The sequence below is a fragment of the Pygoscelis adeliae genome, unplaced genomic scaffold, assembly GCF_000699105.1.
Source record: "Pygoscelis adeliae isolate BGI_AS28 unplaced genomic scaffold, ASM69910v1 Scaffold85, whole genome shotgun sequence".
Classification (NCBI taxonomy): Eukaryota; Metazoa; Chordata; class Aves; order Sphenisciformes; family Spheniscidae; genus Pygoscelis; species Pygoscelis adeliae.
Genome location: NW_008824900.1, coordinates 404,309 through 429,897, shown reverse-complemented (window position 1 = coordinate 429,897; position 25,589 = coordinate 404,309). Strand labels below are relative to the sequence as shown.

At 46.7% G+C, this 25,589-nt stretch overlaps 1 protein-coding gene across 3 annotated transcripts in view; it reads right to left on the bottom strand.

The window, feature by feature from the left end:
* The window catches only part of MGRN1 (mahogunin ring finger 1, E3 ubiquitin protein ligase), a 46,204-nt gene extending 27,410 nt beyond the window's left edge, over positions 1 to 18,794 (bottom strand). For all 3 annotated transcript variants that reach the window (XM_009324682.1, XM_009324683.1, XM_009324684.1), the window contains exons 1-3: positions 18,681 to 18,794; positions 15,599 to 15,687; positions 9,277 to 9,423 (exon numbers count right to left, since the gene is read on the bottom strand). In XM_009324682.1, coding sequence (XP_009322957.1) covers positions 9,277 to 9,423; positions 15,599 to 15,687; positions 18,681 to 18,773 — 329 coding nt within the window. In that variant the 5' untranslated portion in view covers positions 18,774 to 18,794. The remainder of the gene's footprint in view (positions 1 to 9,276; positions 9,424 to 15,598; positions 15,688 to 18,680) is intronic.
* Positions 18,795 to 25,589: the final 6,795 nt, after the last annotated feature.

The window sequence follows — 25,589 nt, the reverse complement described above, 5'->3', positions numbered from 1 at the left end:
CTTCCTGCCAAGGCAGGTGCATTGTATTATTTATGACAATACCCTACCCTCAAAGACCATTTTGTACTGCACTGAAATTGTGCTGCTTTACTAGAAGGTCTCGCTCCATCCTTTGCATTTAAAACACGGTGTGGGAGAGATCAGAATGACAAGTCTTTTATGTGTGAATTACAGAGCGAGCAATTGAGTGAAGTTTTATTTACTGAGTTGTCAAGCACAATGAATAGAGCAAGCCTGTATCTAGCTCCTTTTGTGGCGCTCTCAAAGCTTCCCAGCTCTGCAGAGGCACAATTCTCCCTCTACAGCTGGGAAAGCAGGGGATGCAAGAGTGACTTATCTAAGGTGACAGCAGGTCAGGAACCTACTGGAAATAAAGTGCAGAGGAGAGAACGGAGGTCAGAGACTGCCTGCGTGACATGCACCGCAGCAGCGCTGGGAAAGGGATGTAAACATGCTGATGATGAGTGCCAGGAAGGCCGGAGGACCTCCACTTACAGCACCAGAAGCCCAAACCAGTCTACAACAGGAAAACAAAAATGCCGTTCCAAGGAGGACAGGGTAGAACAATACTCGCATAGACTTGCTGCTCTCACCGTCCCTGAGAAAAGAAATAAACCAGGTACATAGATTTTCTGAGCTGAAGAGTATGACAAAAATATCAAGGAGGCTTCCCCAAGTGAACCAAGTGAGCTTTATGCCTCAGACTGTGTGGCTGCCTAGCCCCCATCGCCAAAACATGTCAGAGTTGGATCTGAACACCCAGACAATGCTGGAGACCTCCAGTCAGCAGCCAGTGCTGAGGCTGCCGAGCACCAGTGGGCCAAGAGCCTGGTGAATTCCCTGGAAGTGCTGATGACCCCAGATTGTCACAGAGATCGATCATCTTTCTAAGGTGATGCACAGGATCCACCACACAAGTACACACTCCTCGTGCTGCACGGGAGGACAACTTGGCAAGCTGTTACAAAGCAAGTATCCTGCGTATTAGTGTGTAAGTGGTCTCTACCCATCCCCAGCCCTTTCGGTTGGCATCTGCTGTATTCGTAAGTCTTCTATTCCCTGCCTATGCTGCTGTGGGCTTACAGCAAACAATAGTGGCGAAGCTCTGCAGAGCTGTGGAGATGTGTTACAGAAAAAGAGCATGTATTAACAATAAAGGATAGCAGAGAACCAGTGCGCTGCCTCTCCCTGCGTATAGGCTGAAATCTGAATGTTTGGGCTGCCAGGCCAGGTCTCCATCCAGACGGAAGGTCTAACAAAGCCACCTTGCAATCACTGGCAGCTCAGGACGATGGAGAAGTGGGGTCTGTCCTATTAAGTCAGGACCAAACAGAAATCCCTGGTCACATTTTTTTAAACCTGTTTGTTCGCTCAGGTACCCCTGACAGCATGAGAATCATCAGCAATGCGAGGTACCGCACTGCTGACTGCAGCAGCAGTCCCCAGCTCTGTCCTCAGGATTCATGCAGCCCATCTCCTCCTGTAAGCTCTTCGACACACCTTTACTCCCACAAAGCGAAGCTTACACTCCGCACTGACTCCTTCCTCCCCTATGTCAAACCTTTCCACCCCCAAAACCAGCTGTGTATCAGAGAACCCCTGTGACTACATCATAGTGATTTTTGAGAGAACAGGAAACAAACTGAAATTATTCCCCAGTCTCAGTCCTCCACCATCAGCTGAGAAGCACTCACTGCCTGCACGGAGAAACTCAGCCCATGGCTCACGCAGGCTTCTCCCTATACGCAGTCCAGACTTGCTACCAGGCACCTGTAGACCTTAAGTAGCTCCCAAGCCACCGGCGGCATGCTAGTATTCAGGAACCTCTGGCTAAGTAGAGTTAAACTTCTGTTGCTACGTGCTCACTGGAGGCGCAACACGAATATGTGGGGGTGTTTCCCCCTCTCGCTCATCCCTGATCAGTGCCTGGGGAAGTTCTCAGCAGGGTGCCAGTCTCAACTTGTGCAGACTTCTTCACTGCTGTGTTCCTCACACTGAGCTCCGCCTGGCACTGGGGCTGCCTCGGACAGTCAAAAGTCAGTTCCTGTTACCACAAGCACACTGGGACCCCTGACCGAGAAGCACCAAGCGAGGATCCCAGCCAGCTTGCCTCAGAGTTACGCGGAGCACTGTCCAGACCCCATTCCTCAGAGAAAAGCAGGATGCATATAGCAATGTTGCCCCAAGGTACCATTTTTGACTAGTAACGGCTGAGAGACAGTCTGCGCTTTGAAGAGCCTGTGGACAAAATAAGAGTCCTCTTTCTTTAGTAACAGCTACCCACATTGCATGGCAATTTGCAGCGAACCGAAGACAAGGCAGAGTTACTGAAGGCAGAGTTACACAAGAGTTTGAGAGAGGGTACTCAGGAACCAATTCTTCGACTGCTGCAGGCTGTGACTGCCCGGCAGGAGGGAGCCAGTCATGTTCTGCTGGTGTTCAAAGGGGCCAGGAGTTGATGTGGAGCAAGCACACTGGCCCCCCTCTCTCTCCCACCCGCACACTCCCCTTTCATTTTGGGCCAGGGTCTCACAGGTCAGCTTTCAGGGAAGAGGGAAGTTGAACAAGTGTCTCAACTCACAGTGATTTTTATTGATAAAAGAAACACTACCAAAATATAAGGCGGCCATAGCCCTGGGTCTCAGTCAGAGTTAGGCAAGATCCAGCCCAGAGAGTCTCCCACACAGAGTTTGGAGGCTAACCAGGTGCTAAGTTGGGGCACTGCAGTCCCTGCCAGTCTTCTCCCCTCCCGTTTCCTCCCAGGACTTGAGTTTCCACCCCAGGCCAGGAGGAAACAAACACCTTACCACGCAGCTGAAACCCTGCCGCCCATATCCCGCTCCAGCACCTGCAGAGGTCTGCCTTCAGCTGCTGAACTTACCGGTGAGAGCACTGCGCTCACGGCTCCAACCAGGCTTCAAAGCTGGCGGCTTACACAACAGCTACACAGAGAGGCACAAAGGCCAGAACTCTTATTAAAGACAGAGGGTTTGTCTGCTCGGTGAAATCTATACAATTTAGCTCTCCAGCCTGTGAACTTTGCACACTACAGCGTTCCTTTGGGGACTGGTGTCTGCCTGGATCAAAACAGACTTCGGCTGTAAAGGCTCGCGCCTAGCAAAAAACAGCACTCACCTCTGATTTCTTCACACAGAAGAAATCTCTCTGCACAAAGGATTCATGTTAATGAATCCACAGTCCACAGCCAAAAGCAGCAAGAGCACCTTTCAAAGGCCCTGAACAGACAGAGGCTATTAAATAACCAAAGGAATATCTGAGTGCCTCTGCCTCTCCTATGCAAGCTTTAGTGAAAACAGCCATGCGCTGAGCTACCCGTTTCAGTTGGATTTCATTTTGTGAACCAGCTATTCAAACTTCCACATGCAGACAGAATATATAATCATTGCAGTGTCACATCCACCGTCAGCTTAAAAGACTGCGGTAGGATGTTTGCAATGAGTGTAGCAGGCATTGCAAAACAAACAAGGAAATGAGTTGGTTTTTTTTTTAAATATCTAGTATACCCATTTGTGCCTCAGCAACACAAACAGCACAGCCCTGAAAAAGGGCAAGGATTGCAGAGCTAGACTGACCTATTTTCATTGTGTTTTCTCTTTAAAATGAGAAAACAGAGCTTGGCAACATTACCAGGATACGGAAGAGAACCTTTTCTGTCCAAAGGGGAAGATCTTTTTCATAAGAATGGGCTGCAAAACTCAAACCTCTCACATCATATTTATCATCAGCTCCTGATCTGCCTGGATTGCTCATGTCTTTAGAGCTGGCTGTTTTAAGTGCTTCCAGCTAGAGGGCTGGTTTGACTTCTTCCCCTGAGGAAACAACCGCTCCTGTCAGGTTTTAACTACACAATCCTTCCTCCCAGTCAGCAGGATACCTACAGCTGGAAGAGTCCCAGGGGCCCTCCCAGGAACAGGTTAATAGTGTGCACATCAAGGCTTTTTCCAGAAAAGGAAAGGATGCATTTGTAGAGCACACACAAAAAGATAATACAAACATCTCTGCAGCCTGCTCCAGCAAACATACCTGCCTCCTAAACCAAAGACATCCAAGGGTACAAACACATGAACCAGTTACTGCAGGAGAAGGCAGGCTACGAACTGGGAGTCCTTCAACTATTCTCCAGGAGCTGCTGAGGAGTACTGCCAGCCCTGCAAGGGAAACCCAGTGCAGAGTACCCTCTCATTTATCTGGGGGGAAATTACATGCTTATGGGCAATCACTAGCAAGCAGTCGGCGTACAGCTTGCACACCTGTGTGTTTGTGCCTCCTATATGCTAAGGCAGAGATTCTCATGCCATTTAGATAGGGCCCATTCCGGTCACCATTCGCCTTTTGGCTGAGATGGCTGAACCCCTCCTTGCTGCACGTGCCAATCACTTCTACCGTAGGCACGGAGCTGCCTCTCCGGCTGGCTAGTCTTAAAACCCAGTTAGCATCACAGATTCTGACAGCAAATTTCTCTTTGTTTGTAGGACATTTTTGAAGCTGACAGGTACTTCTGTGCCTCAGTGACACTGAGCAATACAAGGCTTGTCCTCACGGGTGAGCAGTCAAGCTGTTATGACGGTTTCCCCAACCAGGGTATTCCCTGCTTTCTACCCAGCTGCTGGGAAACTGAAGCCGAACGAAAGGACAAACAGAAATATCATTCTCTCCAAGCCAGCCAGATCACAAACTCCCCAAGAGGACACCCACCACTAACCAAAGATGAGAGCAGATCCTCGGGGAAGACGCTGTGCTAAATTTCACTGGGGGGACTGCCACAGGAAACAGAAGCACAACGGAACAGTTTGCCCATTTCCAAAACCAAAGAAAATGGACACAACCAGAAAAATAAATAAAACTAAGGATATGGGGGGTCTTGAGCTGTTCAGAGGCAGGTCACTGCTAATTCCATGCCATTAAAGAGACTCTGGACATAGGCAGATCTGGTCTCTGTTACCCTTAGGGTAACACAGTAGCTGGTCCTCTGAGAACTAATGTGTTTTACTCTAAAGAGTCTTTAGGCGTACCACAAAGTAACCAGGCAAAAGACATTCAGAAGGTGAGAGCAGCAGTCCCCTCTAGACTTAAACTAATTCCCATTTCATCCAAGAGGCTTCTACAGATATCTGCACTAGCGCCAGAAAGTGCTGAGTACCTTCCCCTGGGCGTGGGGCTGCAGAGGTGAAGACACCTCTGCAATCACCAACAGCCACACATTTGCCGCCTCCAGACTTTACTGGTCAACTGCAGTCCCACAGCGGTGACGATACAGCTCCCCGTGAAGCTCAGAGTTCAACAGTTCAGGACAAGAGGCAGGCAGCAGTTGGGAGCTACGTGTTCCCAAGATCTTGGCTGGGAAACGGTATAGCTGAGCACATCTCCCAGCACGATTACCTGGGAAAGTCTGCTGAACACTCCTTTGAGACAGGTTAGGACGGGCAGCACGTACTGATAAAGCCACCAGCTTCTAAACAGAGCCCAGACAACTCCAGGAGGAAGCTTCCTGGCTTGCAGAGGAAAAGGCTTCCCTTTGGCCACGGAGACCAGCTAATCCTGAAGGCAGGCCCATGACACACAGAGCGTTGTGGCTCTCAGATGAGCAGAGGCTCTACAACAAGCAATGCCTCTGCTCAGGGAGAGCCACCTTCCCTCCCCTCCCTCCTCTCACCCCAAATTGTAGGAACATAACAACGTTCCTAGCAGGAGTTTCACATGAGCAGGAGCGCTGATACTATCAGGATCAGTGGTTGTTTCAGCAGAGAAGCAAGAATAACTTGTTTAGCGTTTCTAAGGAGCCATGCTGCAGGCTGGGGACTAGGAGAAAATTTCTGCTTTTGCCAAGGGTCCAGAAAGTTTCTCCCATTTTAGGATTTAGCATCAATTTAGGAGAGTGGAAAAAAAAAAAAAGTGTTTTGTTTTAAAGAGCATCTTCTTCCCAGTCAAGTGCTGGACACAGCAATAGAAAAAGTTTTGAATTTATACACACTGCATGTGTTTGCACATGCTTGTTTCTTGAATATAGCTGTTAGCACCAAAAGAAATTGAGAAAAAGGAAAAACTACCAGCCCAGGCAGGGGGAAGCTGCATTCCTGTTAGTGCACTAAAAACGCACTTGCTCCACTTAGAGCTCTAAGAATACAGCCCAGATTTTTTTTTTCCACTAGAATTTGAAAAGAATAAATCAAAGTAATTATAGCACTGCCCTTTCAGAATTGCTTTGCAAAGCTGAAATCAGAGCTTCAAAAGGTTTTTACTAGCAGCCAGCAAATCCAGAGAAGCAGAGATGCCTACTTCGGGCAGCTGCACTAGCCCCAAGACGTGCTTCGTGAGCCACTTCCACATGGAAAAATAGCCTGGGTTGAATTAAAGCAGCTTATAAAGTCTATATTTGTATCTCACTTCCCCCAGCCCTCATTACCTACACATCTGCATGAAATCAGGATCATGCCTTCCAAAAAGTTCCCTGGCTTCTGGTCCACACACCCCCGCACATTTATTGCCCAAGAACTCCAGAGCAGAGACAGACAGTTCATCACTCCTATACTATGGGGAAATTAAAGTATGATTTATTAAATAAAAGGCCAGCAGTGGAAGCAAGAGCTGAACCCGAGTGCTTTGACTTTTGAGGTAAAGGTTTAGTGCACTGGGGACTGCTGCCACCCTAGCAGGGCAGCACAGTATCGTCAGCTACATTTCGTTAGCGAGGTAATGACTGCTGACTACTGATCCTGGTTTCGTGCAGAGGCAGGTAGGGTTCATGAACAAAGGCTTCTCCTCCGCCATCTGAACAGAGATCCATCTCTCAGTGAACCATGGACAGGGTGGATTAAAAAATTCATATTTAAAAAAAAATATTTTCCTTCAAAGTTGACAGTTGTGTTAGCTTTAAGAAACTCTACCTAGGAATTGTTCAAATTAAATTTAAAAAGCAACTAGGTAGTTCATATTTGCTGCATAAGCTTTAAAGAACAGACAACAGCACTGGTGACAGTCACTGCCTTAGTGCACAGCACTAAATTTCAGTAAAACGTGTTCTGAAGTGAACCAGAAACTGTGTTTTCCTCCTCCAATTAACTGACAGAGTTCTGAGAGGAGAGCTACTAGTTACAGAAGACTGAAAACACACTCTGCCCAGAAACAGTTATATTCGGTAACTACAATGCTTCCATTAAGCAATTATTATTCAAGGCACAGCTTGACAAGACAGTCTCTTTAGAGTCCAACACAGAGCAGTTTAACCAACAAGAATGCTACATTGCTGGTCTCGGGTGATTCAGTGGCACTTCCACCCCAACACAGCTTGGTTCAAGACACAGGTTAAAAAAAAACAACTATCTTTTCTTTTTAGAATAAACTTTCTCTTTTGCCATTTTGACACAACAAAATGCAAAACTAGGAGTCTGAAAAAATACAATTTAAACTATATGTATATTCTGTACAGACTTAAGCTCTTTGTAAAATGTAGCACAAAGTTTGATATGAAGCTTACGCTGACTTGTACATGCAGATGTTTCACTGTTACTGACCAGTGACAAACAAATTCTCCTTTGAGGGAAACCAACAAGCGAATACGCAAAACAGGATTAAAATCCAGATTTAAAACAAGACTTGCTGATTTAAGCCGTGGCTGAAGTCTGGCAATGTAAATACATCCACCCTGGCCATAGAGGCCCTCAGTTCTCCCCATTAGCCCATAGCCGGTTTCCTTCTCAGGTCAAAAACCAAGGAACACTGCAGGGCAGCGCAAGGGACACTGGCCACTTCTCCACGTTGTACCTGTGTTAGGAAAAGAGGACTTCAATCTCCAAGGCTGCCATTCCAACACCTTCACTAGCACTAAATTCACAGGAAACCTAAGGACCTAAGAGACAGAACACGGAAACTTTATCAGGATTTCTAAGGCATCCTGCTGCATTCAGCTCTGCTCAGGAAAAACTGGATCTAAATAGAAAGCGTTTTCAGAGTTTGTCGAGAGATATTTTTCAAGCACTTCAAAGGAGTTAATTTATTACCTCCCCAAAACAAAGGCAGCCATAGGCTTCAACAGAAGAAAAGGGGCCTAAACAAAAATTGTGGATCAGGATATCCTCCAGTTTGGAGGAATGCAAATCTGGACGGGAGCATTGAGCTTGTCTCATTTCTAAAAATATACTATTCATTGATCATTAGTGGGATGTTTATACTTTGCATAAAACACATAAGCCATTTTATGGTTTGTCATACATATTTCTCCCCGCTGAAACCTCTGCGGATCCCTTCAATAAAATATAAGTTTACCCCCAAATCCAGAGCACCACTGCAGAAGCCATCAGCACTATGTGCACAGAGCCGCTGATCAGCCAAAAGCCTCTACTAGAGGAAGCCAAGAGCTTCTGCAGCCTGAATCTTCCTTTACCCATAGAACAAAAAGAATTCTTTGTCCCATGGCCATCGGAAGCCTGCCATAACGTACCAGCAGCTCACGTGCACCCAACTCACACCAGGGAGAGCACGTTTCAGCCACCTTAGCTCTTAATACAGAGAGGAAATTTTCCTAGTCTTATGGGATACAGTGTTGATTGGAATGGTTTAAATGTGCCGATTTAGATAAAAAGGTTTTGAAATCCGTAGGGATGCACTACCAGCATATGAGAAAGACTCCACGGGTGACTTTTTGACCATTCTTTCTACAGCTAGCCAAAGGCTAATATGTGTACCTGGCAGGAAACACACGGACAGGGTTTCAGGCAGTAAATCCTCCTGACAGCCATCTCACAACAGCCTGTGTCGAGGTGGTCATTTATCCCAAAAGGGGCTTTGCGTGGGCCTCAATTCCACAGACTCGCTATGTAAATTTCAGACTGAACTTTACTTTGGTGGCCCAGATGCTCCCGTCACAGGGAACACAGAAATCCAGTGAGTTAGGTGATCTGGAAAAGAACAGGTAGCATTCAAAGGGAAGGGTGGTTGTTTTTTTCCATTTCACGGAACATCTTACTGACAAAGCATACAGCTGTGAGTTCCTCTCCTTTGTTGCACACAGAATGGTTTCCCCACACCCAAAAACCAAACCAAAAAGGGAACAAGAGGGGATATTGGCTACGTGGGGAGGGAAGTGAAAGTAATATTCAAAGCTATCAGAACATATAAAACAAACAGAAAAAGAAGCGATTTCCCTCTCCACCATCTGTGGCAGCACTGCCCTTGGGGGTGATTAATGAGAGATGTTTGACAGGCTCATCACCTGAGAGCTCCTGTGCCCCTCCACACACCCGCAAGCCCAGGACTTACACTGCCATGCCACCAACAAACTCTTCCGTAGCCTGGCAGTAGATTGTGATGGCAACACGGGCATCCGCATCAAATGTGAACTCCAGGCTGTACAGGACTTTCTGCTTCCCATTCTCCTCAGTAGGACTGTCAACATCATCTTTATACCTGAAAGATAATGCCAGAGGATTAGACCGTATATTTATGAGATATCATGAAGATCACTCCGGAAATCAGGACAAGAGTACTCCAATCTCGGTGTTCTGGACAGTCAAGGCACCATGGGCTTCCACCTGGGGCTTCCCAGGAGATTTCCATTCTTTCCTCTGAGGAAGGTTCTTCCAAGATTTGACTGAAGTTATTAAAGTGAATTATTTAATGACAGTGTTGAGGGATCTGACCCAGCCTTACAGTGCCAGGACACAGAATGAGACAAGAAAGCGAACTGTTGAGTGTCAAACCCTTAGGAGAAGAAACATTCTCCTTCCTTTTAGATCTTCACATTAGGCTCAGTATTTGGGCTGAAGAAATCCTGCATGGGCCTAAGAAGCCTAAAGCCTAATTCTTTTAACTCTGCAAATGAAATGGTGCATGACAGGCAAAAAACAAGGCTTCTGTAACACAAAGAACTCCTGATGCTCAACAAAAGGTACCTCCAGTATCACACAGAAGATGATACTCAGATCAGAAAGCATCCAAATGTAGGAACTTCAAATACCTTTAAATGGACAAATCATGAACTAAACCTTTGATGCTGCTAATGATTGAAGCTTGCACACATTTATTGTATGAACAAAAATTAACACATTCCACTGCTTAACAGACGTGTGATAACCAATACAAGAATGAGTTTAGAAGTTATTTCAGTTAACATAAAGGTGAGCCATAACTTGGCTATGGGCTACTGTACAGCTGGACCCCACTGTGTGATCACCACTGCCCAGTACTACTCCTTCTCCCTACTGCTGGAAAAGGCAGGTAACAAATCCGGTGAAGAGGGTGGTATGAAGCAAGCTCCAGGGCAGCGAGCTATGGCCACGGACGAGCAGTGAGTTATGGCATGCCAGGAGCAGCCAGGGAGACCAGCAGACCCTGGAACAAGCAGCCGACACAACACACCATGAGAAGATCTCCCCTGCCTTGAAGTGCAAAGTGACAGACAGAATGCACGTGATTCACTGGCAGGGCAGAAGCAGATTCTCATCCGTAAATTCAAATCCCACTGTAATCCTATGACTGTAGGTATCACCATTAGTTCACATACCACATAGGAACCATGAATGCAGCAGGTTGCCTTTGAGAAGTGTACAGCACGACTTGATTTGCTGCCCAGCTCCAGCCTCACTTGTCTATTGGTACTACCTTAATTGCCACGATGCCTGGGTCAAAGCCAAGCAGCTAAACTATTCAGGAAAACCTTGGCACCGTCTCTGATTTCACAGTATCAGTCAGCCTCCCTTCATTAAACAGCCGTGATGAATATGCTGCACTGTTGAAAATACTCAGAAATGGGCTAGGCATACCTCCATAATTCAATCTAAAAATTGTCAAGGGAATCCTTATTTACTGAATTCACCGAGATGTAATAACTGCTGCCTAATTAAGAGGGTTCCAGCACGAGCTTTACTTAACACCACACTGAACAAGAACGAAATGTTCAGCTTCAGCAAGTTAATACAGAAGGTGCAAAATAAAATTTAAGAGCAGTATAATCAAATACCTAACACACATACTTGTACTAATGTAGCCCTAGTGAATCGCTATAGCATACCTTCGCATTCCTGTCTGAAGAACTTGGAGAGCTTCAAACAAGACTTTTGCCAGAGGTTCACCTAGGTCAGAACAGCAAATCAAGCTAGAATACACCCAGCACACTAGTATAAAAAAGACAAATCCCAAGAACTGAGAGTCTGAGCATCTGCAGCAGCCTGGATACAATATACAATATAGAAGCAAGATGGCATTTTCACACAAGCTGGTTGCATTCAAAGAATAAAATCACGGCACTGGAAGGCTGTAAACAAGAAACACTCTAGCCAGCAGGGCAGGTTTGCCTAGAAAACACGGGGATAGCATCAACATTTTGTGCTGGACTGACCCAAGAACACAGATGGCAACAATCCGCTCACAAGTGTTGTGTGTGTCCAAGAAAGCAGCAGCACAAAGCTCCTGCCAATTCTCTCTTGCTGCACTGCCCTCCGTTGATCCGAGGTGGGCAGTGAAGGATCCAGGCTACGATACACTTGCCACTTCTTCCAGAAGAAGTAGGGTGGGGGAGAACCAGCACCCCTTCCAGGCAAGCACCGATGAAGGCTACTTCATAGACCTATACTTACTGCATAGATAGGTAGGTATTAAAATAGAGATGCCCGGCACATGCATGAGTTACAGATCGACAACACAGACCTAGATACCTACAACAGCCCCAAGTAACAAGGTAGGAGACCTGGGGTTGGGGCACATCACACAAAAGCAACATGTCATTAGTAAAACCATTGCCTGTTTTGTCTTCTCGGCGAAGTCACATAAAGCATACGGGTTCCCAGATCACCCTCCCGCTCCCAACTTCACCTCTGCACCTCCCTGCCAGCACTCAGAATGTGCTTCCATCCTTTCAAGCAGAAAAGGGGTTAAACCCAGACTAGAATAGATCTGTTGCCCTGGGAAACCACTGAGGGGCCACTACCAACTGCAGTGCCTGGAGAGAAGGTTTCTGGAGGATGCATCTGCTGGGAAGTAAGAGAGTCAGAGCCCTGTCTGCCTGGAACAGCATCACTCGAGCAGGGGGCAAGGTATATGTGCCTAAATGGTGACAGTCACGGCAAGGCTGCGTACACATCTTCCTGTTGTAACATGCTGGAGGTTAAGAAAACCACCCGCCACATAGCAAGGAGTTCAGGTGAGAAAAGGCTGCATAAGCAGCTATGCCAGCTGGTAGCTGGACCAAGGAACAAGCAAGGACTACTTTGGTGCATACTTTGAGAGGCAGAGACATCTCATGTTCCACCTTAAAGTGCAGGAACGGTGGGATGTAACTTCAGGGGAGTAACAAGACAAAGCCACACATTTTGCATTCCTTCTTTCTTTGCAACGGACGTGGCAGACAAGGAGGTGGTTCAGGTGGTTCAAGAGCTCTTCTGTCTCCACCTGCACTTGAAGTTTACAGTGTACATTTAGTCAAGCCCCACAGACAGTGTTGACGTGAGGTGGCCACAGATGCATGCACAAATTTAGAAACCAGTGACTTTGCTAGGTGTGCCTTTCGGTCATGCACACAAGTTAATCACATAGCCTTCACAATCACGTGTATAGAGCAGAAGAGACTGACCACCTTTGAGAACAAATAGCTGATCCAACGTTATGATGAAAAAGGCAAAGCAGGATGACCAAGGGAGCTGAGGCCACCTGGTCTGACATCACTTCTGGATAAAATAATGGAAATGCTGGAACTTTTTGTTTGTCTGTTGAAGAATTAAAATATAAAAATATAATTAACAGCAGCCATGACAATTTTATAGAAATAGGTTGAATCGAACCCGATTTCATCCTTTGAGGTGATTAAAAAGTTTGACCAACAACTTAGTAGACACACAGGATAAATGCTAAGTATTGCTTGACTTAGTATTGTGAGATATGCATTACAACAGTGTTAGAGCAGGCATTAAACGAAGTAAGAACTAGCTGACATCTCTATCACAGCATTGACTTTCATGGGGGGAGATCATCATCAAATGGAGGCTTTCCTATTTGGGGGTTCTGCAGAGATCTGTACACAGTTTAACGCTACCCAGGGCTGCAGAGCAGGCAGTCCCAGCACCCTCACCATCTCCACTGCGGGACAAACAGCTCCAAGGATCAAGGTCAGCCCCGCTGTGCTGGGGAGGGAATAGAAGGGATTTCCCTTCTCCCACTCACAGCAACTCACCTGTCTCCCCTTGGTCCCTACCATCCACCTCCCTCTCAGGCCCTTATCCAAAATGCTCCGTGGTCTCACTCCTCTCCATGATATTGCTGCTGCTTCAGACACATTCCCAAACCACTATAGTTGCCGATTCCTTCAGTGCTTTTGTTCCGTGATGCCATCCGAAGCCCAAAGCCCACGCTGAAGCAGAGAGGCTGTCCCAGGATGCAACTCTTCCACGAAACACATTGCCTCATGAGTTGATCTTCCTCCTGCAACTGGAAGTGCTTTCAAGGTAAGAGTAAACAGCCAGTACCAGCCTATCAGGTACTTGAGGTCTGAAATAAAGCTTCCAATCCAGGGCCAAAAGCAGGACACAAGACAGACATGAGGCAGTCTTTTTCTGTTAGTTGTTGACAGCAAAACTCATGCTACCCTCCTCTGAGGTTCAGAGTCTCATCCTGCTAGAAATCAAGCACTCACATGAGGTGTCGAAGACTCAGAACTTCAATACCAATATCCACAGGTTTATTGCTTCTCTCCAGAGCTGCTGTAAATATTTAGGATTTGGCAAAGCTCAGAATTTTGTCTGGTCAGAGCCAGGCAGGAAGCCCAGAGTGGATATTTCCTCATATTCCTCCATAAAGCCCTACACTCCAAATTATGGATCAACACCCTCTTCACAGGCAAACAATGACTTTTCAATTAAACACAAGGAAAAACAAAAAGCTTTGAGGACTTTACCATCAGAACCTACTTTACACCTAGATACTCATCTCAGTATCATTTTATTTGGTGGCGGAGATCAATTAAAGGTCAATTAAACTTAACTAGTTCTGGAAAGAATGTGCAAGCCTCAACCACTGGTTGCAAATAAGCCAAGCTGGAGAGGGCACAAAGTGTCTTTACGTGCCCAGAGGGAGAAAGGAAAAGCCTCTAGTCGAGAACGGTAGAAAAGCACGAGACAGAATGTGCCCTTGTGGACCGGCAATTAAAATCTCATTTTGGGTCTACATCAGTACAAAATTAAATAGAGTAATGTTGGTGGTGGTGTTGTCAGCACTAACATAGCAGCAGCAGCACAAGAGCCTGTGAGAGCTCGTGAGGCAGAGAAAGAACCGATAGTACCAGGAATTAGATGGATGCAAACCTAGACGCTGTCAAGGTGCATGGAAACTATATTTCAAATAGTCCAGAGCTGCATCTCTGCTCGGGGGGACAGGACATGCAACCACAGAAAGCAGAATGACAGAACTGTATGTACTAAACCCCACCAACTCCTCCATTCACAGCAAGGCCTCTCCTTCCTCAGAAGCAAGGCTTCTGAGAGATGTTACACTGTTTACGTGGATGCCTGCAAGGACAACAAAAGCAAGTGTGGGAGGAAAAGCAAGACTTTTTCCTAGAGAAGTACTTCACCCTTTAGCTGAAAAAGCCAGACAGCATTCAGAGCAGTTTACCAATGGTTACTTTTGCAGAAGTTCTTCCTTCTTTTCCTGTTCAATCAGTTTTGAAACCACAGGTATTGCTCATTTAAAAAAACAAAACAAAAAAAACAACCTTCACTTTTCACATAAAAATAAACTGAGGGTTTTGTGTAGTTATGACTCAAATTACTCACGTTACGCCATGCTCTCAGAACCACCTTGGCTGAGAGTTGAAGCTGGCCCCTTGCCAGTACTCCAGCCCTGCGCCTGAAACGCAGAATTCAAAGCAACTCAAGGATCTTTGAGAAATGCTCTGCCTGGACATCCGCCCAGTCGCTCAGACCAAAACAAAGCACTGTGTGCTGGGCCCCCGTACTTCAGCCATCTGTTTGAAAGAGGGCAGCCGCAGGTCGAATTGTTAGCCATTGCATTTAATCCAGCTAGTGCCGTTTTAGATCTCAGTGTAGAGCAATGAAAGGTAACAGATCTCCATGATCATCCAGACCTCCTTCCCCTATGCATGGGACACGAGCCATCTAAATGAATGCAGAACACTAGGACCAAACTGTATCTTGGCAGCAGGAGAAACCTGAGGAAGTTTCACTCAAGACCAATCAGTCTTCCTGGCCTGTGACTTGCACCAGAATCAGCTACTTTCTGGCTTCTCCTTGCACAAGAATGTAGAAAGGAATCTGTCTGTAGGGTTTATTGACCTGACGAATATCTTCCGTTCATGCTAATGATTTCATGGTTTTGTTTACCACTCTAGGCTGTCCTGTAGAGACAGATACGTCGCTGGTGCTGTTTGGAAACACAGATTGCTCAAGTCTAGGGATAAGGAGCATATCAATCACTTGAAAACTCTGATCACAAGGGAACACAGAAACCTCTGGACATATCTAGCAATGAGGATCTGGAATTCAGCTAGTTCTCCAAAACCTTATCAAATACAGTTTGGCTCTGGATGACAGATCGCTGGGTTGAATAAAATGAAAGGTTCAGGCAATAACAGTACCTCACAAGTCGAAGAGAGTCTTTGCGGATATTCACCAAACTTCTCAGTGTCTTCACTGGCTCATGTGGAGCTGGAGTTACATAGGGAAACTGGAACAAAAAGGCAAATAGTGCTCCCATTATTATACTGTAAAAGGTAGCAGCATGTTACTTGGCATACAATTTACCCAAACCAAGAAACATCTACCTTTAAGGGTACTCAGTACAACAGCCACAAGGAACAGTAATGGAGGATTCTATTTACAGATAAATCGAGCATGTTTCAGGGTGAAAATCCTGCTCTGGCCCAGCAATAGCTCATATTGGGAGCACGCACTTTAAGAAAGGGTATTGTCACAAGCTCTTTTTCTGCACCCTGAATTCTCAGTCTGGAAAGCCTTGCTCTCACAAGCTTTTATTTCCACTAAAGAAACCATGTCCAGCTTGAGCAGAAGAAATGCAGCTCTTTCATGTGTGTTACAGCATGCAAACAGTGACTTGACTGCTAATCAGCATGCCGAAGCCCTGGATTACTGGGGGAAACTCTTTTTATTCTGAAACAATGGGGCAAATGTTCTGGAAAAGAAAAGAAAAGAGACAGGGATAGGGGGCCTCATTCTATTCTACAGTCAAGAGACTTTCTCTCACAGATTGTCCTTTAAATAAAGGACGATAATGCTTCAGACTGCAATTCTCCTTACTGGTCACAGAATCTCCAGCGAGAAATGCAAAGGAAACTGCTCACTGTGGTGATCACAACCTGTACAGCTGCAGACCTGCCTGCTGGGTCTCCCATCTGCTCAAGTGAACTCTGAAGCTGAGACATCCACTCACACAACTGCCAAGTTTGATAGGTGCTCAGACTGGGGACACAGACGTGCTCCAAGTCAGAGCAGCAGCACAACACAAAGGTACAGAGCTACGGGACAGGCTTTCGGGCAGAAGGTCACTCTGAACATATCCAGCAACAGTGCCACCACGCAGCCTCATTAGAATTGGGGTCCTTCGAACACACATCTACTAGGTGACCTGGAGTGGTGTAGAGAGAGTGACTGACATGGAGCAGAAGTACCAGAGACCATCAACATACGTTTCCTTAGAAACAAGCAGCCTGCTAAACAGGCAGCCAAATGCTGCTGCAGCTGAACTTCAAGGCAGCTCCAGGACACAACCTTTCAGTGTTGTCTCCTCAGGCCACAGAAACGTATTGGTGGGGCAATAGCCAGAGCCTGAGGGAAAACGTGCTGTTCCCTGACTGACATGAGAACGCCACAGAAGACCCCGTGCCACAGCCACAGGCAGCAGAGAACTCACGGGGCAGCAGCAACTACTTTCCTTGCACCCTGACTGCTCGGTACTATGGTTGGTAGCACTGCTTTACACAGAGCAGTCAACACCTCAGTTACTCCAAAGCTATAACTTGGCCCACGTCCAGAAAGCAGTTTTGCTGGTCTGTGTTCAAGTGTTTTTTTCCTTGAAGAGTAATTAGAGCCGCCAAAGGGCATTAACTTTACATAGGCAAACTATATACCACGACAGCCTCCCTCTCTTAAACCTATTTGGCAAATGTCCCACTGTGTTAATAGCATTCTCACCCACTCCCCTCTGAAGAAATGATGAAATTCAGTGCCGGGATGTCTGCAAGGAAACCCAGGCTGAGACATACAGGCAATTTAACTCTGCAAGGTTAGTCCCTACAGCCATAGGCACATGGGATATTTAGCTAACAGCTGCGCCTTCGGCTTTTGTCAGAGCGCTGTGCAGCTGCTAGTCACAGAGCAAAGGAGAAGCAGTCTTCTTTTAACCACTGTCCTGCAAAGGCCCGGTCTGCAGACGTGGCGTCGGGTACGTGCTGAGCATCCCCATGCCTGCATAGCACTGTTACATCCAGAACAATCCCCATCTAACGTTCCTCCTTCCTAATTCTGTTGCTCACCTGCAGTTTCTGCTTGAACAAGGGCTTTCTGGATTCTCCCTTGTCCTACCCTGCAGAGTCCTGTTAACTAACTGTGGTGCTGAAAAGGCCAATGGCACAGCCCAAGGACAACTCAAAGCAGAACGTGCTTGTCAGCGGTCCAGTTCAAACATCAAGTCATCTTGCCTCAGTTTCCCCTGTCTGTAAAACAGGGGCGATACTGAACTGCCTCCGAGCACTACAAGCATGAATTAACTAATAGTCACAGCTTTTCTGAAGATAAGAACCGTGACATCAATTTTTCATTTTCATGTTTTGAAGCTGCAGAAACAACTAGGAAAATAGCTGGCAAAGCAAGCAGCTTTTTTCCCTTTCCTCTCCAGCACTCTGAAAAGATCTCTAAATGGCTCCTACTCTGTTACCTTTTGGTTCTTTTTAAGCAGTTCTGAGATGCAAGAGAAATCCAAAACGTAACACTTGCACAAAATTCCTATCTGTCCCCCACAACAGTGCTACTCCCTTTTCACAACAAAAGAACAAGCCAGTCACTCGATCAGGTAGCTTTTCGCAGTCTCATAAGACACCTGTGAGCCCAGAAATACTTCCCTGTTCCAACTGGGAAAACTAAAGGAGAGACTTTCTGAGAGCCCACCTAGGTTACAAAGCAAACAAAAATCACCAAATATCAAGATCTGTCTTAACACCGCCCTACGCCCAGTCAGGCCACTCGTTTACACAGAGGACAGCACGTGTTGAACACTGGCTGGAGTCCACCCCATGTGCCCAGGAGCCCTGTGAAGTTCAGGCTCTGAGAGCCGATCTGCTTCCCAGCCTTCTCCTCTCTGCAGCGTGTTTTACACTCGCTCAGACAGGCAATCAGAATTAGTCCCAAAATCTGTGCTCCTGAGTCCCTGTCCTTCTTCCCCCACTACTTCGTCCTTCTGCCCTAAGTGAAAATAAGCCTAGAAGGTAAATACTGCTTCTTAGAAAAACTCCGCTTGCATCTGAACAGCTATGGCAAGCTGGGACATGGGGTGGGGGAACACTCTTGCACCTCACACCGGAATGACACTCCCCAAGTAGGGAGGGTCTCTTAGGTCTGTGCTATCCTCCTCTACAAGCCCTACACATGATTTTCCAAAACAGGCAGAAAACAGAAGGGTAAAATAGACAGCATATAGGAACTTGCCTGAACAGGTCTATTCCCGAGGAAGTTTAGATCCATGTTCTCGCCAAAAAGGTAGCCCTCAGGGTGAGGGGTGTCAAACTTCTCGCCTCCCATAAAGAAGTGACTTGCAAAGTAGTTTCCTAGAAAAAAAAACCACAAGGGAATAAAAAAAAAAACCCTCTAAATGAGTGCTTTCCAGAGAACAGCTGGTCTGTGCAGTTTTTAATTCACAGGTATAAAAGAGCACAAGACATAGAAAATACTTGCTAGTTCACTCCTTCCCTGTACTACCGACAGCCACTGCCAACAGTAGAAGCGGGGCGGGGGGGGGAACCCTAGAATAAATCATTACAGTGGAGATAATTCCATTTTGACTCGCTTTCCAGAGAAGGGACAGGGAGCAGTAAGAGTCAGCTCTTTCCAATATTGCTCAATTTTGATGAATTCTTCCTCTTTTCTCCACCTTCCAGTGTGAAGTCCACTCCCACAAAGACCATCAACCCGCTCAGAGAAGGATGAGGCTTCCTCCCACTGCAAAGCCCTGCACAGCCAGAGGGGCTCCTGTTGGGCAGTTTGCCTTCCCTCCTCTCTTTCACTCCCATATCCCAGGGCGAGAACCACACAAAACCTTTACTGTGAGTGCTAGAGACTATACGCCTTGGTGCTGAATTTAATTAATAACATGGACAGTTCTAAATGCAGAAGCATGGATGTCTGGAAGAGATAAACCCTGGGACTGACTAAACTGAACTTCAGCTGTGAAACCTTCACCACAGATTTGTTTCAATTCATCTTTAAGGTGATGCACTGCAGTGCAAATTTCAGGAGATGAAGCGTGTGCAAGGTCACTGGGATTCTGGAGCACTGGATTAACTGCTAAGTCAACCGAATCGATTCAGATGTACGAGAGCACCACAAATGTAGCCTCCTCCTCCTAGAAAGACTTTGTGAAGTTCATATTTGAGAGTGTTTTCCTGGAGTCACAATTTCAGAGAAATAAGTATCAGGAGAGAACTAAAATAAAAGGCTCCACCCAAGCCGTTTCCCTTGAACTTTCAGAGTGGGGGGGTTTCACGTGCGTGATGAAAGGACTGAGCCAAACGTACATTTGCTTCCCTAGGTGTGATGCACAGACAGCATAAAATTTGTTTTAAAACAAGTCATTACAGAAGCAGTAACTAATCACCTGAATAGTTATGGAGGCATTATGGAAGGATTTGCAGTCCCTCTAGCTAGAAGCAAGCACAATTTACTCTGAAATGGAAGGGTGTTCATGAATGGCTCTGTTTTTTCCATTAAGGCTTTTTTCCTTTATGCTTCAAGAAAGGCTCTTCTTACTCTGCACAGATGGTAGTGCTTTAATGACGATGGTAGTGCTCAGCTATTGCTGAGCTCAGCCTACAAGCATCCAGATGTTTATATTACAGAAACACGTCCTTCTTTCCAGATACAACAATCAACTTCAGCACAGGTCCAGAATCTACCTAGAATCTGTCCTACAGAATCAGCATAACAAAATGTAGGTGCTCCAAATGACAGGCAACCTTTTCCCACCCCTCCCAGAAGCAACAAATTAAGAAGCTAATCGGCATATAATCTCCAAGCACAGCTAGCTTGATAGAGCCTCTCCACCTGAGATACACCGCGGTGGTTTATGCTTATACTAAGGTTCAGAAAAGCAGGACGAACACTGGGGTTTAGGAATAGATTTCACATTTTACGTGGGTCAAGTAGCATTGTGTTTTGGAGCATTTTATCTGATTATCTGTGAAGACAACGCTTGTGCAGGATGCCTCAATACTGCAGCAATCTGGGATCAGTCAGACAGCTCCCTCGTATCCCATGAAGGAGACATCCTGGGGCTTGACTCACCTCAGGAAACCTGTATTCCACAAACTCGGAGCAGAGTTTTTTGTGGAAGAAGTTCTGCATCCCACGCGCAGAGGACGCAGAGCCCCAGCAGGCAAGGACTGCTCACCACCACTGAAACCCCATGCCTGTGGGGAGCCAACTGTCCAGGAGAGCATCGCCAGGCGGCCTCTCCAGCACCTCGGGATGAAAAGATTTCTCTCGTACAACTGGAACGACACTGAGATGCGTACCTAGCATGTTCAAGGCGCCTGCCACACTGTCTTTGCTCCGCTAAGAACTATGTTTGGGATCTCTTAACAAATTGTTAGGATTTCTCACAAATACACACTACCCCCTGTAACCCCCCCACAGCAGCACTTATCTCACTGGAAACCACAGCTTCAATTCCACGTTCAGACTGAAGGCTCCCTTCATCTTCCTGCTAAGTCACCTCCTGCGACGTGAAGGAGGGTTTGGGTTTTTTTTCCCAGAGGCACTTCCTTCACGAGCAAACAAGAAACGTAGTCAGTGCCACTCACAAAAAGCACGGGGAAAATCACCTTGAGGAGCTCAGAGGGGAACACACCGGTGAGCAGAACACCCCTGGGCTCTGCCAGGGCTGCTACGGATACAAAAGCCGCCGCGTACGTAAGGTCTCAACAGCAAAACTAACAAAGGATGGCAGCAAACTGTCTTCACAAATTTATAACACAGTTTTTAGCAGCTAAAAAAGATATTGTATTGCAAGCTTTCAGAAACCAGTGGCTACAACAACACATAAGTTCAGAGCTCTCAAGGTGAGACCAAAGTTATGCGTTATTCCTCTCAACCACTGTCACAAGCAACTCGGAGTTTGCCCAAGTTGGAGACAAAACGCTTTAAGAAAGCACTTCTGTAAATACCACACCAAGGACTAAAAGGACAAAGAAACTCCAAGAAGGAAAAAATGAGGTATCCTCTTTTCCGGTCACCATAACATCCACCCATCTAGCACAAGACTGATAGGATTTTTAGTGTCTCTAAAAGGCTTGTATGTATTTTCTATGCATTAAAATCCTGCTGCAGCTCCACCTCTAGGTTCTATTTCCAACTCCATTACAGAGACAGCTTTAGGATTTTAGCCAGACTACCATGCCTCTTGAACCCCGTTCCCACATGTCCCCCCAGCCTATAAAACAACCTCGACCTACCTCACGCAGGTGTTGCAAGGCCAGCTTTACACAGAGCTCTGTAGCTACGCACACAAGGGGGATGCTAAGCACCATCCTCTTTGGCAGGAAAAAAAGAAAAGCAAAAAAATCTTTGGATTAACCTTCCACAGAACTGCTACTAACAGAAATCCTCCAGGAAAATGCAGCGCCACACTTAATGAGGAAAGACTCATACACAAATAAACAAGGACGGAATATGAGAAAAATGCCAGAGCAAAGAAGAACTGTGGCTTTACTTCCCTGGAGTAAGTCAGCACAAAACACAGGAGAGCGTTAGATAAAAGAGAACATGAACGGGTGACACTGCTACGGTAGACAAAGTACAAGCAGTGGTTGTAAGAGAAATTGTTGTGGTGGAAAACTTTACAGTGGCTGGGAAAACACCACTGGGACACCCAGAATGGCCAAGTCTGACTCATTAGTTTGTCCCACACAAATTTGGGTTGGAATCCAAGGCTTCTCCAAGGCATCAAATGGCACCAAACTACCTAACATTTAGTCCATCATGGTGGTGGGGTTTTATTATCATAAATGCACCAGCATTAAGCACCAGACCGCTCCAGTCATAATTAGTTCTCCCTAACCCTAACCCAGCATCCTGATCCTGTGACCATGCAAACCCAGCACATGGATGTGATGCACGAGTGACACGCTGGCAGGGGACACAACACCCTACAACGGCCAGGAGCACAGAGTTGACAACACAACTGTAGCCCCATCAAAACAAGGGCTGTATCGTACAATGTTCATTAACAGAAAGCAATTAGATGTCCATTTAGGCTTCTCACCATTATTAGAATTAACAGTGAAGTGACAGAAATTGAGTCCTTTTTAATTACTCGGTCAGACATCCACACGGCATGCCAAGGGACGGACTGACAGCACAGTCCTAGACACAGCCTGAGCCTGAACCAGCACCGCGGCTGGATGAGGCCGTCTCGCCTTCCTCATCGCCCCTCCCTGTTGGGCCACCAAAAGCGATCACGTAGCAAACGGGAACGTGGCTCTGAGCTGGGTTAAATACAATCCAGCAACAAATAAGTAGCAAAAGCAACTGCTTTTGACCCATGAGCGCTCCAGTCTGGTGCTCGTGAGTAGCTGGGGAGAAGGCAGGAAGGGAACGCTCCAGTCAACGGCAGGCGGTGGTGGCCGTCACCAGCAGGGTTGGGCCGAAACCCCTACAGAACTACAGCAGGAGTAACGGAGACAACCGCTCCGCTGTGCTTTGCGGAGCGGATGAGGAATGAAAGCTATGTGTGAAATACAGGAACGTATTTCTGTCTTGACACTGTCACGGTACACATGGCTTATCAGCCAAGAACAAGGTGATGGACTGGGTACAACTCCGGGTACTCTTTTCCTATTTAAAATTGCTCTTTCTTTGATCAAAGCATCATTCCCAAACAACAAAGCACTTCAGCTTCAGAGAGGAGTAATCTGCCTCCTTTTTTTCCTCCCAAAAACGTCCAGAGAATTCTCTTTCAAGAGCCTACTCCAGAGGAGAAAAGCCATCTCAAGGGCATGTGCTCCCTGCCCTGCTCCACACTGCAGATGAGCTCACTGGAACAAGAGGCGAGCTGACGAAGGAGCTGCAGAAAACACTGGTGCATTGCTCACTGGTTGCTAAAGCAATAGGGGCATCATGAGACTGCATGCAAGAACACGGATCGTTTTACTGCTTCAAGCACAGAAGCACAGCGAAGATCATGACTGCTCCTTGCAATTACCCATTTTTAGCCCGTTTCATGGGGGCATTAATTCTTCCGCGCAAACTGGGCCCTTCTCCAACCCGCTTCCAACTGGTCAGGCATCCACAATGCCAGCACAGTCTCCATAAAGCAAGCAAGAAAGGTTCAAAGGTACCAGTGAAGAGGGATTAGAGAAGGGAATCAGGTGCCACCTCGCAGCATCTCGGCAGCCTCAGCCCCCCAGATGCAGGAGGGGAAATGCAAATGATCCACACCCAGAGCCTTGGAGGAATAAGCAGGGCATTTTCAGAGGATTTTTAGCTGCAAAACTGCATACCAGTTGCAACAAAGCTGTTAAAACGATCTGTGGATGCCTCATTAGGGACTCTGGCTCATAAGGACCAAGGTGGATTCCACAACAACCTGCTCGATCCTCCACAGAGCACGTGACTGACCCAGCAATAACCACATCAAAAGTCAATAAACGAGAACTGAATATTCACCACTGCATTCGCAACCAGCTGTGACTCAACAAGGTGGCGTCACTTGGTACAACCTGGTAAAGTAACCGTATTCCTTTTCACAGGCAGGCTGACACACTGGTTAAATTACAGTCAGAATACCTGTGTTTTGTGTTTCTTTCCTCGCACAACATGTCCTTCTTGTGAGGTGGTGTATTTGCTCCAGAACGCAAACCCGCATCCTTCGAACCGATGCTGACCACGGACGGCAGCTGACCAGAGCCGCAGCAGCTTGCCCAGACCCTCGCAGTGAGTCGAGATCTGCTTAAACCAGAGGCTCGGAGGGAAAGAACGAAAAAGGTGACGACAGCCCTCGGTGCTGCACAAGACTCCAGCGGATGGGTAACCTCAGGTAACACTCTCACCACGTTTTCCAGCCTTTCAGGGGTAATCTCTCAGCAGCCAGGAGACTGCCTGCGTGTCAGGCTAACGCTCCAGTGCACACATTCAAACATCTAACACAGCCGATGGAAAACTGGCTTCTTCCAGTCAGGCAGTCGGTAGCAGTACAGGGCTCACAGCGACGGCGTCAAGTTAGAAACAATGAGCAACCATTTAGCCTAAGAACATTTTGTGCTACTTCCAGCTTGCTTCCTGAAATCAAATAAAACCATGCACACTCACTTCCAGTCGTCTTCACTGTCAGGTTTTGAGCCAGTCATAACCAATCTTTCCAGCCCCAAGACAAACACACTTAGGATTGCAGGACCAGAAGGGGCAGTGTCCTTCTGAACACGCTCCACCTGAAGAAGGGAACGGGGGTTGCCATCCTAACAGCCCTTACTGTTCTGGTGTTTAGTAACCTTCCTTGAATCTCCACCTTAGAAGTGTTCATGACCTCTTCTTCTGCCTAGAATGATCTTGAGCTTGAACAGCTCTTCTCCCTTCCTGAAATCAAGAGGATCCTTGTTAGACAAACCTGAAGAAGGCAAAGAGAAAGGTCTAGCCTAAAGCCAGTATGCTTTCAGAAAGAGCACAAGCAAGTGCAACAGAAAATTAATTAACAAGCATCTAATTATATCCAAAGCCGTTAAAGGAAATACCAATATTTGTCTTTAATCTGCTGCTTGAAAGCATTAGTTGTTCAGTTTTACAAGGGAGGTACCACGCATGGAACACTCTTTGGCAGCATCTAGGTCAACAGCCCCCCTCCAGGGTGCCTGTGAACATACAAACCCAACTCACGTGTGTGACGGGGTTACCTGCGCAAGCACGTTGGCCAAAAACCAACGCACCGTTAAATTCTAGTCCGGGTAATTACAACAGTACAGAAACAACAGGACGATGATTTGAAAGAAGCAGTTTAATGTTCATTGCAGATCGTGGTTATAATTAATCCAGTCCATATCTAAAATCCTGTCTAAGTGTCAAGAGAAATCAGGTGCAACCTCTAGGCTGTAAGAAAGTTGCCAGCAGGGCCCATGGTACCACGGCTACAGCTCAGCAGGCAGCTCACATCCACCCCGTCGCCCATACCGGGAAAGCCCCCCAGCCACCCAAGGGACACGCAGAGTCCTGCTGTAACCTAGCAGTGACATTTGCCTTTCCTAGCAGCCCAAGAAACTAGTTCCCACCCCCCTAAAAAAGCAGGTTAGATTTTCTAAGAAAGCCAACACAGCTGAAGAATTTTTCTGGGCAGGCTTCCCCCTTCCATCTCCT